Source organism: Myotis daubentonii, chromosome 17, assembly GCF_963259705.1.
Source record: "Myotis daubentonii chromosome 17, mMyoDau2.1, whole genome shotgun sequence".
Taxonomy (NCBI): Eukaryota; Metazoa; Chordata; class Mammalia; order Chiroptera; family Vespertilionidae; genus Myotis; species Myotis daubentonii.
This window is the reverse complement of record NC_081856.1, coordinates 6040787-6062004: the sequence shown is the minus strand read 5'-3', so window position 1 is coordinate 6062004 and position 21218 is coordinate 6040787. Positions and strand designations below refer to the sequence as shown.

The 21218-nt window shown below is 54.6% G+C and overlaps 1 protein-coding gene across 4 annotated transcripts in view; it reads right to left on the bottom strand.

The window, feature by feature from the left end:
• The window catches only part of ZNF704 (zinc finger protein 704), a 125040-nt gene extending 116259 nt beyond the window's left edge, over nucleotides 1-8781 (bottom strand). Inside the window, exon 1 of one of the 4 annotated variants that reach the window (XR_009449633.1) lies at nucleotides 8153-8781. Coding sequence is in view for 3 of the 4 variants with exons in the window: in XM_059672656.1 (XP_059528639.1) it covers nucleotides 8153-8551 (399 nt within the window). In the remaining variant the exon portion in view is untranslated. The remainder of the gene's footprint in view (nucleotides 1-8152) is intronic. The other 3 variants (XM_059672656.1, XM_059672658.1, XM_059672657.1) reach the window with 3 other exon arrangements.
• Nucleotides 8782-21218: the final 12437 nt, after the last annotated feature.

Below are 21218 nucleotides of genomic sequence, written 5' to 3'. Positions count from 1 at the left end.
CCCTTCAGGGTGGGGGTCCCCACTGGGGTGCCTGGCCAGTCTGGGTGAGGGGCTGAGGGCTGTTTTCAGGCTGGCGGGTGACTGAAGCTCCCAACTGCTCCTTTTTTTTTTTTTTTTAATTCTGGGCCAGCTTTAGCTCTGGCTCCAGCTCTGAGGCCTCTGCTGCTGAAAGCAGGTATCTGGTTTGTTTGTGTTCTATAATCAAAACACTGTATCAACTCCAGCTCTGAGATCCCGGCTAGCTGAAAGCAGGTTTCTGGGGTTTTGTTTAGCTTCTATATTTGTAACTATGTTTCAAACTGCAAGCTCAGAGGCTGGCAAGGCAGGCAGGAAGCGTTGGTTTCCTCCGTCACTGAAGCAAGCAAGCCTCATGTTCGATTCAAGCTGCCTGGCTGCAGGCCGCCATCTTGGCTGGCAGTTAATTTGCATATCGCCCTGATTAGCCAATGGGAAGAGTAGCAGTCGTACGCTAATTACCATGTTTCCCTTTTATTAGATAGGATTATTATATAGGATTATATAGGATTCCCTCCGATCCAGTAAATGAGGGCAACCATTTGCCAGCTTCAGGGGTCAAAGCTCATCCCTGACCTGCCATGCAGGAACCACCCCCTGGCCAGGCCATACCACCTTCTTCACACTGGGTGTTTGGCTACAATTGTTTTAGGGGACATCTCACTATTACATTCTAAATTGTGGGAACCAACTAACTCTCTCAGCAGAGCTAGTCTTGATCAGGGGATAAAAAGAAAGGGAATTCGGAACCTCTTTCTAGACAACTTGGCAGGAATTCATTAGGCTGGGCCCCCTGAGGGGGTCGGCCTTATCACTGCTTTCCCCCCGAGTTTCAGGGCCCATCTTCCACATCTACTGAGGAACGGACAGAAACGCAACAGCAAACCCCGAGAAAACCATCACGTGTCAACGACTTGGATTTGGCTGGGCCCGAAGGTTGGTTGTGAGGTCTCCAATATGCCCGCAGGTTTCAGGACGTCTACCGAACACCATGCACTGGCCTCACTGAGATGGCGCAGGGCAAGGAGGGCACGTTTCCCTGACCTCAGACATCATTTCACGTCCCTGTGACCAGGCTGGCTGCTCCACACAGGCAAGACGCTCTGACAGTTCACAGCGTGGTGGGGAGGGCAGCTCCCACCCCCACCCCCACCTCCTCGAGGGGAAGACACAGTAATCTGGCCGGTACAGGCTTAATAAGGGGGAGGCCGGGTGGTTGAAGAGGTCAAGCACACGCAGCACTGTGGCTCCCTTCAGCTGCATCTCACTAAGAGGCGGGAACACAGATGAGGAGGTCCCTACAGTCAGCCAGTAGTAAAAGCCAGGTGAAGGGGGCTAGTTAAAGCCTGAGTACACATGTCATCTGCTCGGCCAGCTCACCAGAGGCTCAAGGACACGGAGCCCATTTCCATGAGGTTCCCCCACTGAACGTACACATCCCATAGAAACTGCGCAAAGTGGGGAGCACTGGCCGGGGCAGGGTTCACCAAGGTCCCGCCCATCTGACTGCAATCAGGTGGGCCGCCTCTACCTGAGGTGCTTTACGAAGGAAGAACCTTCCAAACATAGGCGCTGATGAACACTGGGAGATCATTTGGGAGAACTGGGATTTTTTTTTTTTTTCTGAAAATCCAAGGGAGTGGAGTGCAGATCATGCCGGACCCAGGGAGCTAACCCAGTGAGGAGGGTGATCCCTTGGGGCTGGCAGACCAGGGCACTAACCCTCACCCCCCACTGGTCAGCAGCCCCAGCTGAAGGCATTCACCTTCAGTGTCTCCGATGAGGGCACTGGATGGCTGGATCGTCTCTGTTTCCCTTCCAGCTCCAGCAGTGAATGACAACTTTGTCTGGTGTCTTAAGCACATGCTTTTCTCTGCAGCCAACACAGACCATTTGCAAGACAAATGCTTGTTAGCAAATTGGAATTCAGTGTTTGCTGCACAGCCCCTGCCAAAGGCTCCTCACAGTCATCTGCTATTCAAGAGATGGTCCAAACGCTGAGCTAGCCATTCCCGAAGAGCGGGCATGCAGGAAGCGGATCCCGTTCCATTACTATTTACTGGGCATCGATGGTGGGAGCTTCGGCATCTAGTATCTCATTTAAAAGCCTTTCTTCCCAGTTTTTCTCTAGAGAGAATCTTGACACACTGCCAGGCCATCTTTCACATCGGGCTTTTCCTAAACTTATATTATCCCAGTAAATGACCAATCCCTTCAGATGCTCTGGTTCTGGTCCCTGAACGAATCCACAGCGTCGCAGAGCGCAGTCCTGGCCTATTATCTCAGCCCCCACTGCTTGGCCTTCGCTGAAAAGCCATGTATTAGAGAACCCTTCCTCCCTTTGACACGGTTCTTGTGAAAATTAAACTCTGGTTGAAGATCTGTTGACTCTGCTACTCAGTGTTTCTGAAACAAGCCCCAGGAAGTTAGTTAGTTTTTCCCCGTAACGGGTAAGGGGCGGGAGCTTACCACTGAGGATCAATGTGTAAGTTTTCTTTGTCAGAAACTGAAAAGCACACTATACAATATTTCTCCTGAAGTCTCATTACGGTTCTCAGGCACACACCTCAGCTACTTACTAGCATTTATTCCTCGATTTCCTTAGCAATCCCAAATCCTCCTGGAAATAAATGGGTGTATAAATCCCACATAAATAAGGGGAGAGAGCAGACATCCCAGTGCAGTGATTGAAAGCACAGGCTGTGGACGGGCCTACACCGCCGTGGCCACGCGGTCGGCCCCTCGGCTGGAGAATGGGGCCACAGGGTCCCCCGGCGTGCTGTCTCCTGAGCTCCGCCCGCAGGCACGCCACTCGGTGCAGCTCCTGGCGCGAGCAGTCAGCAAACGTTCATTTGCAATAACGTCGCTTTGGAACCCAAACTGTCCGACATTTCATTTCCATTCTTTTATGGATTTTATTGGTTTACTCTTTGTTTTCTCTGATTCAGTGACCCATGCATGACTTTGTCACCATCCCTCACCCCTTCCCGTCTTCATTTTTCTTAGATCCCACGTCTTTGATTATAGTCACAGCTGGGCTACTGCTCACGCACCTGGCTAAGCCCCATCCCTGCTGAATCCAGCTGTCTGCTTTGTCCGCGAGACAGCGGCGCCAGCAGGCTCCGGAGTGAGCCTTCCCGGGCTCAGCCCGGTCCTGCCGCTCAGCACCTGTGTCTTTACGGGAACTGCTCATCACTTCTGCAAAATGAGGAGGATGATAATGATGCTGATGACTCATGGGTGTGTAATCAAGTTTAAACGAGACTATACACTTAGACTTGAGCTGACCATACTGGGTTTGTGATGCCTTCAGCTCTATTCGGGTCTCCCCCACCCTCAGCCGACGACCTTCCTCCCTGCTGTGTGCGGGAAACACAGGCCACCGGCCCAGTACCACCTCATCCGACCATCATCCGACATATAACCACCTCACCTGGGCTCCCTGTCACCACCTTCTCTCTAATTCAATGAGCAAAGGGCTCTTGCTTCCACCAAAGGCCAACCCCTGTCCTCGGGGTCCAGGTCCCCTCCCCTGTGGCTTTTCCAAGGACTTTCATCCTGAAATGATCCCTCTTCTCTCTGAATCTTTGGTTCCTCCCTAAGGTGACCCCCAGTGATCCTCCACTCCTGGTATCCGTGCCTTGTGTACCCCTCCCCCCTAAGTGTGAGTGCAACCCAGGAGTCACTGCCAACCAAGAGCAAAGATGATCGTTCCATTGCTCCTGTGAGTACAGCGCAGGACATGAGCCTCCAGCGCTCTCGCAGACAGGCGGCTTGATGAAGTAGTCGGCTGTGTGGAGGAAGGCCACGTGAAATAGCACTGTGGAGTGGGAAGAGGGGGTCTAGAAGCTGAAGGCAGCCTCCAGGTGACAGCCAGCAAGAAGCTCGACCTTCAGACCTACAGATGCAAGGGACTGAATTCTGCTGACAACCTGAGTGAGTTCAGAGGGGAGCTCCTCCCCAGTCCAGCTTCCTGATGACAACACAGCCCACCTAGCAGCCAGAATACAGCCTGTGACACCACATAGACCCAGGGAAGCTGAGCCTGGACTCCTAACCCTAGACACCGTGACCACTGTTGTAAGTAAAAAGTTTGTGGTACTTTGTGACACTGCAGTAGAAAACAAATACACTTGCCCTGGACCAGACTTTCCCATCATGCACTAGCATCTACTGTATCCTGTGAAAATAAATCTGGGCCATATGCCCTCCAAATGCTCCGCTGCTCTCTGCTCGCCTTTCCAGCAAAACTTGTAAACAGTTTTCCATATGTGTCCTCACCTCCATTCACTGCTCAGCCCACACTAGTCACACCACTGACTTCACTTTTTTTTTTGGTCAAGGACACCAAGTTCCACATTATCGAATCAGAACGAACATGCCTCCATCCTTATCTTATTCACTATCCCAGCAGAACTCAGCACCACTCAGCGCACCCCATTTTCAGAGCTATTTCACTTGGCTGACTGGCTTTCACATTTCCCAGTTCCCATCACTCATGGTTGCTGCCTCCTCCTCGTCCTCCTCCTCCTCCCAGACCTGCTTCCAGAGCAGTGCTGAGCCGCAGGGTCTGGCCCAGGCTCCCTCTCCAGGCCTGTCTCACTTCTTCTCTAACTAGTTTCAAGCGACATCACCATGCTGGCGGCTCCCATAGATTTCTCTCCAGCCCTGACCTCTCCCCTCCGCCCCACATACTTCAGCCAACTGCCCCATTGCAGCTTCCACTTGGATGTCTAATTGTTACCTCGGATGTAACATGTCCAAAACAGGACTCTTTTCCCTTCCAAAAATCTGTTGTTCTCCCAAGCACAGCAAACAGTACAACCAAGCCTTCACATTGGGGCCTCACCCTGGATTCTCTTCCCTCCCCTCACATCAGCAAGTTCTCGAGAGTCATCTGTCACAATAGATCCTGACTCCATCCACTCCTCTCTCACTCCCTCTGTCAACCTGGAGCACTGCCCTCACCTCCCGCTTGGCCGATGGCCACCCGGCTGGTCTCTCCCTGCTGTCCACTGCACTCCACACGGCATTGCCTTTTAAAACACAAGCCACCTCGTATGCCGTTACTGCTTAAAGCGTTCCAAAGTCTTCACACTCTATTTCAAGACCCACTGGGCTCTAAGCTGCTGCCCCAACCTGCCTTCCTGGCGCATCTCCGACCCACCAAGTCTCACCACCTTTCCTCCTTCCCACATCTAGACTTTGCCATTGCCATTCCTTCCTTCTGGAAAGATCTTCTCCAGCTGCAGCTCGGATCTCAGATCAAAATCCCCTCCTCAGGGAGGTCGTCTCCATAACAGTGTTCTCCTCTTCCTCCTAGTTTCTGAGGTACCACCATTGTGTAGCACACTCCACTCTCAAGCACCCTGCTTAGCTATCTTTGTTTGATTGTTACTATGATTCCTCTAATCAGATGTGAGTATATGAAGGTGCTTACTTCTGTGTTCTAGAGTAGCACCTGGCTCATCATAGGTGTTCAATAAATATTGAATAAACAAGTGCATATGTGTATATGTATGCATATATATATGTATATATATATATACACACACACACACACACACACACACACATATATATATATATATATATATATATATATATATATATATTAGTATATATATACAGGGGTGGGCAAAAGTAGGTATATAGCTGTGAGTATGCAAAACAGAGTTAATAAAGCTATTGTAATCATCATAACCTGCATGTCTTTTTCCATGCCAATGAGTGTAAACCTACTTTTGCCCACCCCTGCAGGTATACATATCTATGATACTGACATTGTAATATGCATTTATAATAAAACTAGTGGCCCGGTGTATGAAATTCATGCACATTAAAAGGGAATTAATTAGAGGAAATATTTTAATATTGCTATTTGCCCTTTCTCTATAATAGAAGTGTCAGAGATGAAAGAAAATTAGTAAAATGTATATGAAAATCTCCCTCCTGTCAGAGTCTGGGGTGTGCCGAGGGACCCAGAGTCAAGTCCCCGCCCACCCGCGCATGCCTTGAAATCGCGTGAGACCCAGACACGGCTGGCCCCACCCCCATCAAGCTCTGCAGGGTGGGGGGGGGGGCGCAGCCTCAGGTCCCCCATCAAGCCCTGCAGAGTGGGGGGTGCAGTCTCAGGTCACCCAGCCTGGTACCCAGGCAGGGGGCATGGCCTCAGGTCCCCCAGCCCCGGCACAAGGGTGGAAGGGCGCGAGGGCGTGACGACCATTTGCATATTAGCTCTTTATTATATAGGATGTCCCATTACATTCCACTGGAAAATCTCTTCAGATGCAATGTCAAGATGGCTGAAAAGCAGTAAAAACTTATACAAATTATACCTCAAATGTCTCAACTATTCTAACCAAGACATCTAGAATAATAAAAGGGTAATATGCTAATTAGACCAGACGCCCTTCCAGACGTCATTCCGGATGTCCTTCCTGATGAAGCCAGGGCCAGAGGGAAGCCAGCCTGGGTCCCGGGTGCCTGCTGGCGGCCGCAGAAGGGAAGCCCGGGTCCCGGGTGCCAGAGGGAAGCCGATGCTGGCAGCTAGGGAAAGGAAGGCCTACTCTTGCACGAATTTTCATGCATTGTGCCTCTAGTTATAAAATAAAACCCATTTTGATATAATGTAACAGAAATTTGTTAGACGTGAAAAATCTTTTTTGATAATGTAAATTACCACACTACAGTTATTCTGTTTTTATAGATTTGATTTTTTCCCCTACCCTGGGTCTGCTTAGAAGACAGACCATGAATTGTAATTGTTTTCTATCACAAATTGTGCAATGCACTGTTCAAACCACAGGCCATATTTTCAGTATTTCTGGAAGAAGATACTAAATATTCACTACTCCTGCTCCTCAATGTGCTGGTGCCATGTGACTGACGTCCACACCCGGCCGGGTCCTACAGCCATCAATGCAGGCTTGGAACAGCCGTGGCAAAGAGTGTGGTCACGGTCCGGGTTCCAACAAGCAACTGTCAGAACTCCTCCCACATGCCTACTTGCTGAAAATTTCTCACTCCCAGAAAGATACTTGCAGGGTGGCCTCGGAAAGAAATCTGTGGCCATGCCAGCACGGGGGCTGTCCTAATGCTCAAGTCTACGGTTTCTTCTCAACAACAACTTCATGCTTTGAGGAGCTGACTTTTCCGCAAACCCCTGCAAAAATTTAAAAAAATATATATAGTCTCTATCTATTAAACTCACTAGTTTATGTATTTTCCCTTCCTCGAGGGTCGACTGTCACAATAGATGCTGACTTTGTCCACTGTTATCTCCCGAAACCTCCAGTAAGCAGTCAGGCGGTTGGCTTTAAGGGCCACTGTTGAGAAAAAGCCCTCCCTCCTACCACTTGCTGCCTTCAAAACTTCTTAGCAACACACACTGTGCATATGAACCTCAGCGCGGCCTGCCGTGGCCAATCGCACGCCTGGGAGCCCGGCCAGTCAGTTGTGTAATAATAAACCCCTTATCTCCCGGAGATACACACGCCCAGCGATCTCGCGCTCCAGTGCCCAGGGCTTCGCTGGAATCCTGGCACACACTCACATTCGCTCCCAATGCCAACCCCACCCGACCCCCAATTTCTCCATTTCCTCCTTTTTGCTCATTTGCAGTTTTGAGGAGGGAAAGAAGCCGGAATGCTACACAATGTCGAGTTTAAACAGGGAGGGCAGGGGGCACTGCCAAGGCTGCCAGCAAAATGCACGTAGAAACCGCAGGCTCGGCTGTGGCCGGTTCACCGGTCCCTCCGGTGCCTCCGATCGGCAGCAATTGTTCTCGGAAGAGCCGGGCTGATGGGCAGGACGGGCTGCCGGCTGGTAGCCCTGAGCCAGACCAGCCTTCAAATCCCGGGCCAGGGGCCACCCTGCTTCCCCAAGAAGAACGACGTCCCCCCTTCTGACTCGCCGGCCCCCGGGCACAGACCCGCGCCCACCTGTCCCAGCTCCAAGTTCGCCACCGCACGGGGACAGGTGGCCTTGCCCGCGCCCGCGCGAGACCCGCCCTGGAGGAGGGGCAGCGCCGCGCCCGGAGCCGGCCGGGCTGAGCGACCCCCGCCCGCGGCCCGCGCGCCACGCCCCTCCCGGCCCGGCCCCGCCCCGCCCCGCGCTGCCCGCCGCCCGCACGCACCTTCCCCGCGCCCCGCGCCAGGCCCCTGGGGACCGCGCGGCCAGGGCCCAGCGGCGGGAAGCGCTCCTCGCCGTCCTCGTCCTCGTCGCCGTCCACCTCGATGACTCCCTCCTCGTCCTCGTCCTCGTCCTCGTCCCCGTCCTCCGCGCCCCCGCGGGGCCTCTCCAGCAGCCGCCCGCGCCCCCGCCGCCGGCCCGCGCCCTCCTCCTCCTCGTCCTCCTCGCCGAGCAGCAGCAGCGCGGGCGACAAGGCGGCCCGAGGCGGGCCGGGCCCCGCGCTCCGGGGCGGCGGGGGCAGCGGCGGCCTCCCGCTCTCGGGCGCCGGGCCCGGCGGGTGCAGCGCGGGGCCCCCGCGGCGGCCGCCCAGGCTGGAGCGCTTGGCCAGGCGGCGCGCCTGCATGCTTCCCGCGGTCCTCCGCTCCCGCCGGGGTGCGTGGGGCTGCGGGCTGCGGCGGGGCTACGGCGGGAAGGGGGTCGGTGTGAGCGAGCCGCGCGCCGCCGCCTCCAACGCCGCCGCCGCCCCGGAGCCGCGGGCCGCGCTGCGCCCCATGCGGCCGGCGGCCGGGCCGCGCCTCTCGGGCCTACAGCGGCCGCCTGGGCGCGAGCTGTGGGCGCCGCCGCCGCCGCCCGCCACGCGCCCTGGGCCCCCGAGCCCGCAAAACCCGGACTGGATTCCTCCCGGACCCGCGACCTCCAGATCCGGGGCCTCCGCGCGGCCGCGCCCGCGCCCCCCTCCCCCGCCCGGAGTCGGGGACTCCCTGTGGACAGGGGACCGCGCGCACCGCTGCAACTCGGGTTCTGGGTCCAAGTCAGACTCTGAAGGAAGAGATTTGCCCCCGCAAGTTCATCTGGATGGTCTCTGCTGTGCGGGGACAGATCCAGAGCTTCTGTGACATCGGGGAAGGTGTCCCCATCCGAGATTGAGGGTCGGCCCCTAAGAGGGGGTTCTTGAAGCACTTCCATGGCGCGGCCCGCCCACCGGCCAGGCTCTGCGCGCACCGCGAGGCCTGACTCCAGCTCCCTCCCTGCTCCGCGAGCGAGCGAGGGTCCCACAAGCCCCCAGTGAGGGGCCCTGGCACTGTCCGAGCTTTGCAGAAAGAAGCAGGATGGCCCGTTCCAAACTGCTTGACTTCGTTATTTTTAAAAAATTAGTATGAAGTGAGATCACGTCTGGAGACCAAGCACATAACCAGTTTGCCATGTAACTAGCGATACTCACTTTCTAAGGATTTTAGGTGTGACACAGAAAAGTCACTTGTCACTGTGAGGTTAGGCTATTGGGGAAGCCATACTCTGTCTATTCACATCAGATGCCAAATTCCACCTCCCAGCTCTCCGCAGGCGCCTCCAGAGGATGGCCTGGCCCTCAGCTCTCAGCCCTTTCCCGTAATTACTGGACCCTGGAGACCCTTGAAGGAGCTCCTTATATGCTCACTCATGGCGTCTCCTAGCTGTGGAACCGGGATGATGACAAGGATTCTAAAATGAACTTGTTCTTCCTGAATCAGATGAGCTTCCTGATAGGCCTATTTCAGATAATGACGCTCTCATTTTACCCACTTGGCCCAAAATAGCGGGATCATTTTAACTGCCTTCTTGTAGGTATTCCCAGAGGCAGCTGCCCACACACCGTTCCCTTCCATTCCCAAACCTCCCAGTGTCCGTGGCTACGGAGGGAAGTTTTGGACCAGCTCTCTCCACCCACTTCCTCAAGCACACCCTCCCTGGACCTCTCTACATGCCAGCACCAGATTCATCTTCCCAGGACCGGTCAGATCATGGCATTTTCCGGTTGAACTCTTCATTCTTAAATATTCCATTTAAGACTTCAGAGAGTGAGGAGGGCTCCCGGACTGCTAAAGGGCACAGGCCGGGCTGAGGCCACCCCCCGACACACACACACCCGAGTGCACGAATGTCATGCACCAGGCCTCTAGTCAATAAATAAAAACTAAAGAACAAAGAATGGCCGCTATCCCAATTGCAAGAAATTTGCCTTGGTCAGTTTGGGAGATGACTTTAGAGCTGGGCAGAAGGGTCTTTGTCTGACCAGAGAAATAGAGATCAGGCCAGGGCTTGGCTGCTTGGCTGCTAGGTGCAGTGGTGGAGGAGCGCAAAGGTGTGAGGTGAGTGGGGGAGGGCCGGGCTCCCAGTCCCTGCTCAGGAACTTACCAGCTCTATGTACTTACTTGTCCTTCCTCTGTGCTCAGTTTCCTCATCTGTGAAACATGGATAAAGCAGATCCTATGTAATAGTAAAGTTGTTTTGTAGGATAATGGGTTAATATGTGTAGTCAGCTTAGAGGAGTACCTGGTACAGGTGGGTCTGTATAAAGGCTCATTATATTCAGTGTGTTGCTAGCGGTATATGAACAAGGTAGCTCGGGGTACTCCCAAAGAATAACAAGTAAGCTCAGAACTGCCCATAAATAGCAAAAACGTGCTTGTAAAGCCCGACTATATCTTATCCAGGGCCTGTGGTCAGGCCAAGGATAAAGCGTTTTATGCCTGAAATTGTCATAGATGAAAGGAAGTAAATGCTTTCCTGAGAACCCACAGGGAAGACAAGATTAAGTGAGTTCGTGGTTGGGATTCGTGGTTGAGTGGAAGAAGCACTAATTTACAACATTGTTTTCTTTCAAAATTGCTGTGTACGTGTGGGGGCTCTGACCAGAGTATGCCTGAGGTTCAAGGCCTACCCCCCACTCGCCATACGCATGCGTGCAGGCAAGGACACAGCAGTGTTTCTATATGAAAGGCCCCTTTGCCCTATGCATGCCCAAGGGCAATGACTCAGCAGTAGCAATAGACGTACTGCACAAGCGCACCCTTATATAACCTGCTTATGTTAATACAATTCGAGCATCACTAATTGGCACAAGGCCTCTTCCATTTGAGCGTGTATGTAAGTTGCCACCGACCAGCCAGTTTTTGGCTGCTTTGTTCGTAATAAATCATGTCCCACCTGTCTGCGGTCACCCATGTGTTGTTCTTCCTACACCCAGAGGAGTCAAGTTCCTGGCTGAGGAATTTGCCCCCAACACTTGGTGTAGCGGGCAGGATTCTGGGGTAAGTGCCCCGTCCACCACATCGGAGGGAATGTGGCCTCCAACCAGGTTGTGGTATCGGGTAGCTCGGGTAGCGTGGTCCTGATGCCTTAAACCGCCCCCGCGCCCCTGGAGGACTGGGAGCTGGTTAAGGTAATGCCAGAGGCATTAGGGAAGGCGTTGTCATCCCTGATGGATTCCCAAAGACCAGCGGAAGGCTGCCAGGAAGGTAGGCTGGTTGCTCCTAAGGGCCTTGAAACTGCAAAACCTCGAGACGCTGGCTTGGGAAGCCAAGATGCATGAGTTACAGAACCTGGAGGAGGAATTGGAGGCCCGGGTGCGTGGGCAAGAGCAGGAGGGAGCCTCCCTGCACGGGAGGGACCGGGAGAACCAGAGCCAGAGGACAGCTCAGAGGACAGTGTTACTGCTGGGGCAGCAGCCCGGCCCCGGTCTTGCAGGCGCAACAGATCATAAAAGGCGTTCAGAGCACGATCAGCTGGTGGCCCAAGGAGGTGGGGCTCAGGGGCCACCCACGGTTACTGAATTAACCACATATGCCTCCTATACCCCACAGAACTGAGAGGATTAGGAAAACGGAGCCGGCAGAGGCCTGGGGAGCCGATTCCCGCGTGGCTTCTAGGGCTGTGGGATGACCGTGCAGATAGCTTGCAGTAGTCTCCGCCCAAGATGGAGAAGTTACCTCCATAATGACCCATCTGCCACCAGGAAGGATAGCAGATCAGTCGCCATTTGGGAACCGGACAGGGAGACCACTCCCTGATGGACGGGTAATGGCGGCGTCTCGAAGCATTTGGCAGGATGCCGGAGAAGTGCCAGAAACCACGAGTAAATGGGCTACGTATGTAGATTTAGTGCAAGTGATACGGGAAATGGGCCTGAGACAAGCCATGTTTAATTTGAATACTCCTGGTCCTAATGATGAGCCTTTTATGACGCATATGAAAGACTTGATTCTCACTGCAGCCCCTACCGCGGCGGGTTCGGCTCACTGGCAGCCACTTGGACCCCTTTCGTAAACCACCGTATACATGAAGCGACTAAAGCCATGCTGGCTTGGGGGACGTAGAAGTCAAGCAGCGAGACCTGTGACTGCAGAAGCCTAAGGTGCGTGAAGCGGTGCCTAAGACCACGAGCCGGATGAGCGGCGGGGACAGAGCCCGTGGAAGTCTCCCGCACGCCAATGTGGGTGGACCTGCTGGCAGCGGGGCTTAAGAAAGAACATAGATAAGCAGCCCATGGCCCTGGGGAGGCGATGGCCAGCAGGACAGCGTTTCCAGAAGCTGCGAGGAAAGGCAGGTCCCCTAGACGGGAGTGGGGGGAGGGGGCCTCCAGGACTCTTAGACTCCCCTGAGGAGGAGGGGTTTCATCTCCTAGACTGAAGAGCCGGAGAGGCACCCGGTTAGGCGGGACCCCAGAGGACCGGAGGAACTCACCATATATTGTCCCCCTGCAACTTGCAACGTGTGTTGGTGCTGGTGGGGACCAGTGTGGACTGCAGTTTGCTCTGTGGCAACCCGGACAGATATGCGGGCCCAGTGGCCCATATAGACGGGTCCGGAGGCAGAACTGCCCTGTGCGGCAGGCAACCTTGACGCTGGTATTGGCCGCCTTCCCCCAAAGGCCTATACTGGGTGTGTCTCTCCCTTACAGATGCAGCTTGGGAAGGGATGTGCGGAAGGGTTAAGGACTGCAATGACCCAGGGCGAATCCCACTTGTGTGCGTGTGGCAAAGCCCATCACACCAGGGGGCACCCACGTCATGCGCTCCGTGGTGACACTGCCGAGCCCCGCCAGTGGTGTGGGTGCGCAGTAAGCTCCCAGGAGGCCATGAGGAAGTTGGACAGACAGCAGTGCAGCTGGAGGAGGTGAAGACTTCGGCCTCGCAGCCCGCACCGTTCCCCAGCGTGGCCGGTGGAGGAGCCGGAGGGCACCTGGCGAAGGACGGGATGGCAGGGACCTGAGAAAGTGGCTCCCCACACTCCGCAGTGCCGGCTACGACGGAGCTCATGGAGCGCCTGGCTCTCACGTTGGGGCGGTACCACTTTGGGTGGATTGGGCTAATGCTTTCTCTTCCATAGTCCTAGCCCCAGAGAGTCCAGAGCAGTTTGCTTCCACGGGGGACGGTCCACGTGGACTTTTGTCGTTCCCCCGCAAGGATACTTGCGCAGCCCTACCATCTGTCATGGCTGGTGGCATGAGATGTGGCCACCTGGGCAAGCCTCCCACGGTGACAATGTTCCGGTATTTGATGGCAGCATGCTAGCCTCTGATTCTCTTGCAGAGTTGAAGGCAGCTGCCAGGAGTCTACGGCAGGCTTTGGGCTCAGGAGGAGAGGTGGTGAACGCCTATAAGGTCCAAGGGCCTGGCTTGCCTGTCAGGTTCTTAGGAGTTGTCTGGTCGGGTAAGACCCCGGTGCTATCAGCAGCAGGCACTGACAAGGTCAGGCTAACCCCAACCTGCCGCGGCGAGTCAGGCACAGACCGAGGCTGGTCTTTTGGATACTGGCGAGTGTCCGTTCCCCACCTGGCACGTTGTTGTGGTCATTGTATCAGTGGTCCCAGAAGGGGGAGACATGGGACCGGACTCCAGAGGCTGAGGAGGCCTTTCAGCTGCCAACAGGGCACTCGCCCAAGCCCAAACCTTGCAGGTTGTAGACCCGACACAACCATCCCAGTTGGACATGACTGTCACCCATAGGGGTGTGGGTGGGGTCTGTGCCAACAGCATGGGCGGAGAAGGGTCCCCATGGGTTCTGGTCCCAGCTGTGGAAGGGCCGAGAGTCGGTACTCCCTCACTGAGAGGCAGTTGGGCACCACATATGCGGCCTTGCAGGCCCGTAAGGCCATCATGACACAAAGGAGGTGCTTGTGAAGACTGCCTATCCCAGAGCCGGTCGGCTTAGGTCCTGGGTGACCACGCCTGGGTCGGGAGTGGCATAAACCCCGCCTTTAGCAAAGTGGGGGCCCATCTAGAACAGGCAGCGGTGAGGACCAGCCCTCTGTCTCAGGAACTGCAGACCCTGTGGGGTCCTGTGACTGTGAGACCCTGTCAGGGGATGGAGCTCCTATGGAGGAGGCTCTCCCTATCCAATCCGAGGAGGTCCGCCCCCTCCCGGAGACCAGGTGGTACACGGACGGGTCAGGTAGGGGGAGCCCTGCTACATGGCTGTCGGTTTGGATACAGACGAGCTGTGGTTCGATGCTGGTCCTGGGCAACGTAGCCAAAGGGCTGAATTGCGAGCAGCCTGGATGGTTTTGACAAAGGAGCCTGGCCCTGTGGCCACTGGAACAGACAGCGGGGCTGTCTTTAAAGGCTTGACTTTGTGGTTGCCCAAAGGCAGTGGACTCTAGGACATCGCCCGGGCGGGGACAGGAAATGTGGAAGGAGATCTAGGAAGTAGGGACTGCCAAAGCGGCACCAATATACCCTTTGCGTGGCCATCGACCGCCGCTCGCCCCAGGCAATGATCAGGCAGATGCCTCACAAGGGCCAGGAGGGAGTACCTGGGTGGCTTCATCGGATATCGGGGCGCGTGGGACCGCGGACAGCGGTGCAGGTAGCTAAGCATCGCGGACTCTGTGCCCAAGGAGCTGGCCTGTGGGTCAGGGCACCCGTAGAAACCATCCGGCGTAAGGGGTAGAGTGTACAGGCGGTTCAAGGCCTGCGGGCCATACGCATGTGTGCAGGAGAGGACACAGTGGTATTACTATGTTAAAGGCCCCACGCATGCGCGAGGGCAATGACTCAGCAGTAGCAATACATGTACTGCGAAAGCGCACTGTTCTGTAACCTGCTCATGTTAACGTAGCTTGAGCGTCACTAATGGCACGAGGCCCCTTTTATTTGAGTGTGTCTGTAAGTTAAGTTGCCACTGACCAGCCAGTTTTTGGCTGCTCTGTTCGTAATAAAGCATGTCCCGCCTACCTACAGCCACCCGTGTGTTCTTCCAATTTCCACGATATGCTTTGAGATGAGCTCATTCTCCCCCTCAGGCTGCCTCAGCGGAGCCCAGGCCTGGCCGCCGGGCCCGAGAGGCTGTGCTCTGAAAAGGAGCAAGACTGGCCTCGCATCAGGGCCATTAGGTGAAGGCCAGTGTCCCAGAGGAGGTTTGGCGGAGCTGGGCTGGGAGGGGTGAGAGGGATCTGGAAGGGCAGGGACCTGCGGGCTACTGGAGACCCCCCTCGTGCCCTCAGGGGACACCAGTGGGAAGTAAAATCAAATAACCTAATTCATCAGGAACCTAGAAATGTCTCCCGATAGGGGCTCAGGGCACAGCGTGCTCACAATATGGGCCCTGAAGTGGAACAGTAGCTCTCGATGTCAAGCAGGTGGGGAGGAGCTATTGCTGCTGCGTCCCCGATGCTCCCTAAACATCACACATTGTTCCTCCGGAACCAGGGCACCTCCGCGGATGGTCCAACTTAGCACCACATCACTGAAAACATCCGCCACTCATCCGATCCGATCCGTATCTGCCGGGCCGCCACGGGCCAGGCCTGGCTCCCAGCACTGGTGTGCAGCTGTGAGCCAGATGAACAGCACTCACCTCGGAGGGGAGGCGACCAGAACCAAAGAAAACAGGCCCCATGCGGTGCCACAGAGGCAGTGGGTGCGGTAGTCTAGAGCCTGCATCCCAGCGCCAGGCCAAGAGGCGAAGGGTAAGCGAACCTTCATCTCCTAACCAGCCTCAGGCCAACAGCTGTGCAAGTCCCCCATCAGCCTCCACCCAGAGGGGTGTTTCTTCCCCAGCAATGAACTTCGCCCTCTTTACCACCATGCACTTCAGCACATGTCACCAAAATCCTTTCCTGAGAGAGGGAATGTGTGGTGTGTGTGTGTGTGTGTGTGTGTGTGTGTGTGTGTGTGTGTGTAAAAATGATTAGAATTTCTTTTTCAGGGAACACATATTTGCTATTTTGGGGTGTGTGTGTGTGTGTGCACAGGAGAAAGACTTTTGTCTTTGTTGCTCCCTGGTCAGTTTAATCTCATATTGACTGCTGGGCACACCGTCTCTGTTGCGTTGTCGCCCTGTAATCACGGAGGTCGTGTGCAGAAAGTCAGAAGGAACTTGCGGGGACATTTCTTGCAGGAGCCGAGCAAACACATCCACAGCCTGGTGCACTTTCCCCTTCTCCCGGGCCTCGCCCCCTCCGAGCGCTCCACCTCCAGTTTTCGGGGTGCCTGCCGTGGGGCAAGTGCGATTGGCAGAGGTGCCCCCCCCACCCCCAGGCCCGAGCTGGAGCTGTGGAAGACCATACAGCAGGAGCCAGATTTGGGCGCCACAGCTGGGCGTGAGGCTTTTGTTCCTAAACGAAAACAAGCGCCTGGGTGGCTGCCAGCGCCCAGCCGCCAGGCAGGCATCAGGGAGCCCTCCGGGGCGTGTTTGTGACCTGTCATCAGAGATGCTCCTTCTGCTTCCCGATGATCTCAGGGAGACCGTGTGGCCAATCCTGTGCACCCGCTGACCTTGCTCTGGCGAGGAGGAAGAGGAGGAGGAGGAGGAGGAAGAGGAGGAGAAGGAGGAGGAGGAGGAGGAGGAGGAGGAGGAGGGGGAGGAGGAGGAGGAGGACGAGGGGGAGGAGGAGGAGGAGGACGAGGGGGAGGAGGAGGAGGAGGGGGAGGAGGAGGAGGAGGGGGAGGAGGAGGAGGAGGGGGAGGGGGAAGAGGAGGAGGAGGAGGAGGAGAAGGAGGAGGAGGAGGAGGAGGAAGAGGGGAAGGAGGGCGCAGAGGGGCTGTTCACTCAGGTGGGGACCACCTGCTGCTAACCCAGGGATCCTCGCCAGCGCTGTCTGTCTTCTCTGTCCCAGAACTTCTGTTTGTCCTCTGCGACCACAGGCTGTCTTTCTGGCTGAAGCAAGTTAAATGGTGGATTCATTTGCTCCAGGAAGGAGAGCTAGGCTAGGCGCTAACTGGCCCAAGGCAGCTCCTGTGATGTGTGGTGCCTGGTGATACATGCTTAGGGACCTTCTGCTGTAGGACTGGCTTAATTTTTGCTAAGTTAGAACTCAGCAGCTCCAGGCCAGTACATACCCCAAGAAGACTCACAGGAGAAAACCGGAGTCACAAGCCAGGTAGCTTAGGGGTGCGTAGTCTCATTTCAGAAAGGATTAGTCGCAGTTCAAAAGCCTCAGAAGATTTAAATACTCCCCCGTCCGCCCTGGAAAAACCACTTCTGTCTGGGTGCTGACCTCTAAGGGCCACAGTTAAAAACATGTCCCTCCTTGTTAGGCTCAGGCTTGCTGGAATGCAGATGCTTTTGAGGAAATGGTGAGGTTCACAGACAGTCGAGTCCACCCGAGTGTGAGTGAGTTTCATCACTGTCCTGAGAGCGGGTTTCCAAGAAGGAAAGGGAGCAGTTGCAACTGAATTCCTGAAGAGGCGGGGAGCAGCATGAGGGGCAGTGAACACAGGAAAGAGTCCAAAAATAGAGGCTCGTTGCCTCCTAACCCCGGGGAAAGCCGCTTTGAAAGAGGTTTGTTTGTTTTTGCAGTTCTGTTCAGTAAAAGTTTCCGTGGCGACGGGAATGCTCGCTATCCTCACCGTCCAACGCGGCAGCCAAGAGCCGCGGGTGCTGATGGAGCCCGTGAAGGTGGTCAGTGTGACAGGCGCTGGAATTTCATTTTATTTCCTTTCAGAAGCCAGCATGGCTGAGGGCTCCTGTGCCGGACAGGATAGCACAAGATGCTTTGTTTTTCTCTGCTTTAGTTTTGATTGCACTTTCTCCTACTACGGACACATTAAAAGTAGCCACAGTGTAAAAATAACCTGGACGTTAAAATAACATGTCATATGCAATTAAAAACTCTGTCATAGCCCCATCAAAAATATGAGAGAGAGAGAGAGAGAGAGAGAGAGAGAGAGAGAGAGAGAGAGAGAGAGATTCTGAAATCCCAATCTTCTATGCAGCCTGGCTGGTTATATGCCACCTGATTAAAGGGAGTGATACTCATTTGTAAATGCATTTGGCAAATTTACCCTGTGATTGTTTCTATTATTTTACAAATTACAGACATTGAGACGAAGCCCTGTCATTTCCTTGCTTTCCTTTTTATTCCTGCCTGGAGCCTGTGCGGCCCTGGCACCCTTCCACTGGCTGTTCCCTTTGAATGTGGCATCTTCGTTATCCTGATTAACAAAGGCTTCTGCTCGGTCCCCTTGATTACCCGTCTGCTCCGGGAGCTGATTTCCAGCCCTGCTGTCTCTTTGAATCCCTCTGCTCCGCTGATCTCAAAGATGTTCGCGACAGCAGACACCCAACGATTCCTAAATGACATGTTTTTTTGTGTGTTCTTCTTTTGAATGTGTTAATACGTTTAGTAATTTTATCATCGTCTGCAACTTTTTTCTCTTCTTTCAATTGTCTGATTCTAAATGTCTCCTTCACTCATTACTTAGAAGCCTGAAAATATGCAAGCAGTTGGGTTTGGTAATTTGCTATTTTTAAGCTTCTTTCTGTTTTAATATTTCAGTGTTTCTTTTTCCTCTTGCTTATATCGCTTGAGGATTTACAATATTTTGTAAGCAGCCTTGCTACTTTTACCAGCGAGAAGATGAGACCTGGGTTCTTGTCTTCTTGAAGGAAAGATTTCAATCAAGAGACAAATGTAGCAAAATAAGTAAGAATTTATTGGCCACAGCAAAAACATACTTAGGACAGTGAAACAAGGAAGGGCTCAGCATGGAAGAAGCAAAGAGATTGTCAGGCCGGGCTGCTCTGGCTCACTGGGAAGTCAGAGAAAAGGGAGTTAACCTTGGAGACAGGTTCAGGGGGTGAGCCTGGGACAAGCTGCTGCTGCCCGCTGCTCCCCTGGTTGCAAGTCTCAGGGACTCCCTTAGAGGGTAGAAGGGGGAGAGGAATGGTGTGGGTGTGCTCCCCTGGGGGCGAGCATGAGCTGGGTCCTTTGTCCTGAGCCTGTTTCTCTCTCTTGCAGGTGGAAATCTTTGATGAGCTCTCAGGGGAGGGTCTTAATAGAATATTCATCAGCTTTGAGGCCTGCAACTGAGGACTTGGGAGGGGTTGCAGGGATGTGGGGGCACGGGAGAGGGTATGGGTGCTGAAGTGCAGACCTGTGCATCCTAATGACAGGGTGTAAGAAGCTTCCGTGCAGTTCTCAGCAGTGGCCTGGTCTCCACAAACCGCCCTGAGGTCAGTGATGCTGTCCGTATTTGTGGGGAGAAGAAAGTCAAAGATTTCCTCCACATGCAGCTTTGCAACCTTCCCTGTGGGGTAACCCAATGTCAGTGTGGACGAAAGGGGCCGCATGCTAACCTGACAGGCTCAGGGACGGTCTGAAATTAAACTGTAACTAAAGCAGTGACGGTGGGTAGTTACATCCTAAGCCGGTATCTTCACTGACAAGGTCAACCTTTACCTTCACTGAGCCTACCTGTCTTTTTGCAACTATAATAACACACCCTTGAAATGTCTGGGTAACTTGTAACTTCCCTTTTTCTGGACCCCTTGGGGCACAACCTAATGTGCTGGGCGCCAGGACAGAGGCCACAAATTCCTTCATCGTTATCATGTTAATTGTTCCTGCCCCCACCGAAGCATGTGTCTATCATTTTACTTCTTATCCAATCCCAGGGGTTCCCCCCCTCCCCCCTGCTTTGCTTTCTTCCACCTCTCTAGTCTCTCACCAGTGGGTTCCATGTAACCCACCTATGCCCCTTCCTTTGATTGCAATGTGCAAATAATAGTATAGATGTCACCCACCATTCTCCGGAGCATTATCCTGAAAGGGCGAGGGCTATGCCCTCCATCTTACCCTGGATCCTCCATGTTGGGGCAGCTGCCATGTGCTCAGAAGAGTGCCTTCTTCCCGGAAGCCCAGGCCCCTGCTGGCCACGCCCGGGATTTCTTTGAACTAACCAATGACAATCAAGGGATGGTCGCGCCATAGAGATGACCACATCCTGTGTAACAAGACCCGACTTGCGCCTGGCCAATCGGCAGGGCCCACAGTCAGCTCCCCTCCCCTCACTATTAAAGCCCTGATTTTCTCATGGGTGGCACTCGGTTTCCGGTCGCTGCGTTGACTGGAGGCCCGGGTCGGGTTAGCTAACTCAATAAAGGACCTTCTGCTTTTGCATCGGACTGGCTCCCTGGTGTGGTTTTCTTGGGGATCTTGAAATCTGGGCATAACAATCCCAATCCGTTGAGGTTCTGCTTCCCGGCAATTGTTGACTGTTTGGCTCAAATAAATTCACAAAAATTCTTTACAAGTTTGAACGTTTTTATGTTAACATCAGTTTCAGAGAGAATGTTCCCATCACAGGGCCTCCTGTTTTCACATGTGGTGGGGCCCTGTGGTGAGGAAACATTTGTTGGAAAGCGAGATTTCAGCGCAAGAGGCTGGGGTATGTGGCCCCAGCTCCGTTGAGCTCTGATTCTAGAGACTTCTCTGGGTAAGCACCTTCCAAAGTGAGACTCCGGCAGGGAAGGGTCCAACCAAAGGGGCCTTGTGGCTCTTTTAAGGAAAAGACACCTCCTTCCCACTACCACACCCCTCAACCCTCCTGCTCCCCGTGCCCTGCCCACGCTAGGCTGGCTGTGAGCGGCACGCATCCTATGCAGGAAAGGGCTGTCATTCTCAGGCTCAGACAGAGAAGGGAGAAGGGAGAAGGCCGGCGGGGGGGGGGGGGGGGGGGAGGGGCGGGGGAGGTCTGTGATCTGGGCAAGTGTGGGGTTTCTGACCTGCTGCCTCGTGGGCCCCACTGTGTGGGTGACCCTGTCCAGCTCCCTCCCGGGCCTTCACCCACCCCGTCCATGGACTGAATGAGAACCCAGCTGGGTTCCCCAAAAGTTCAGGCAAAACTGCGAGATGGGAAGCGGGGAGGCTGGGGAAATGGAAAGTGGGTGGGGCCGAGAGAGGCCTGGCGCGGCAGCGAGGAGCCACCCACCCGTGGGCGAGGAGCAGGGAACAGGCGGGCGGGGCAGGAACCCAGGGGACGGCGCTGCCGGGGGTTGGGACGTGGCCTGGGAGAGGCTCTCCGGGTG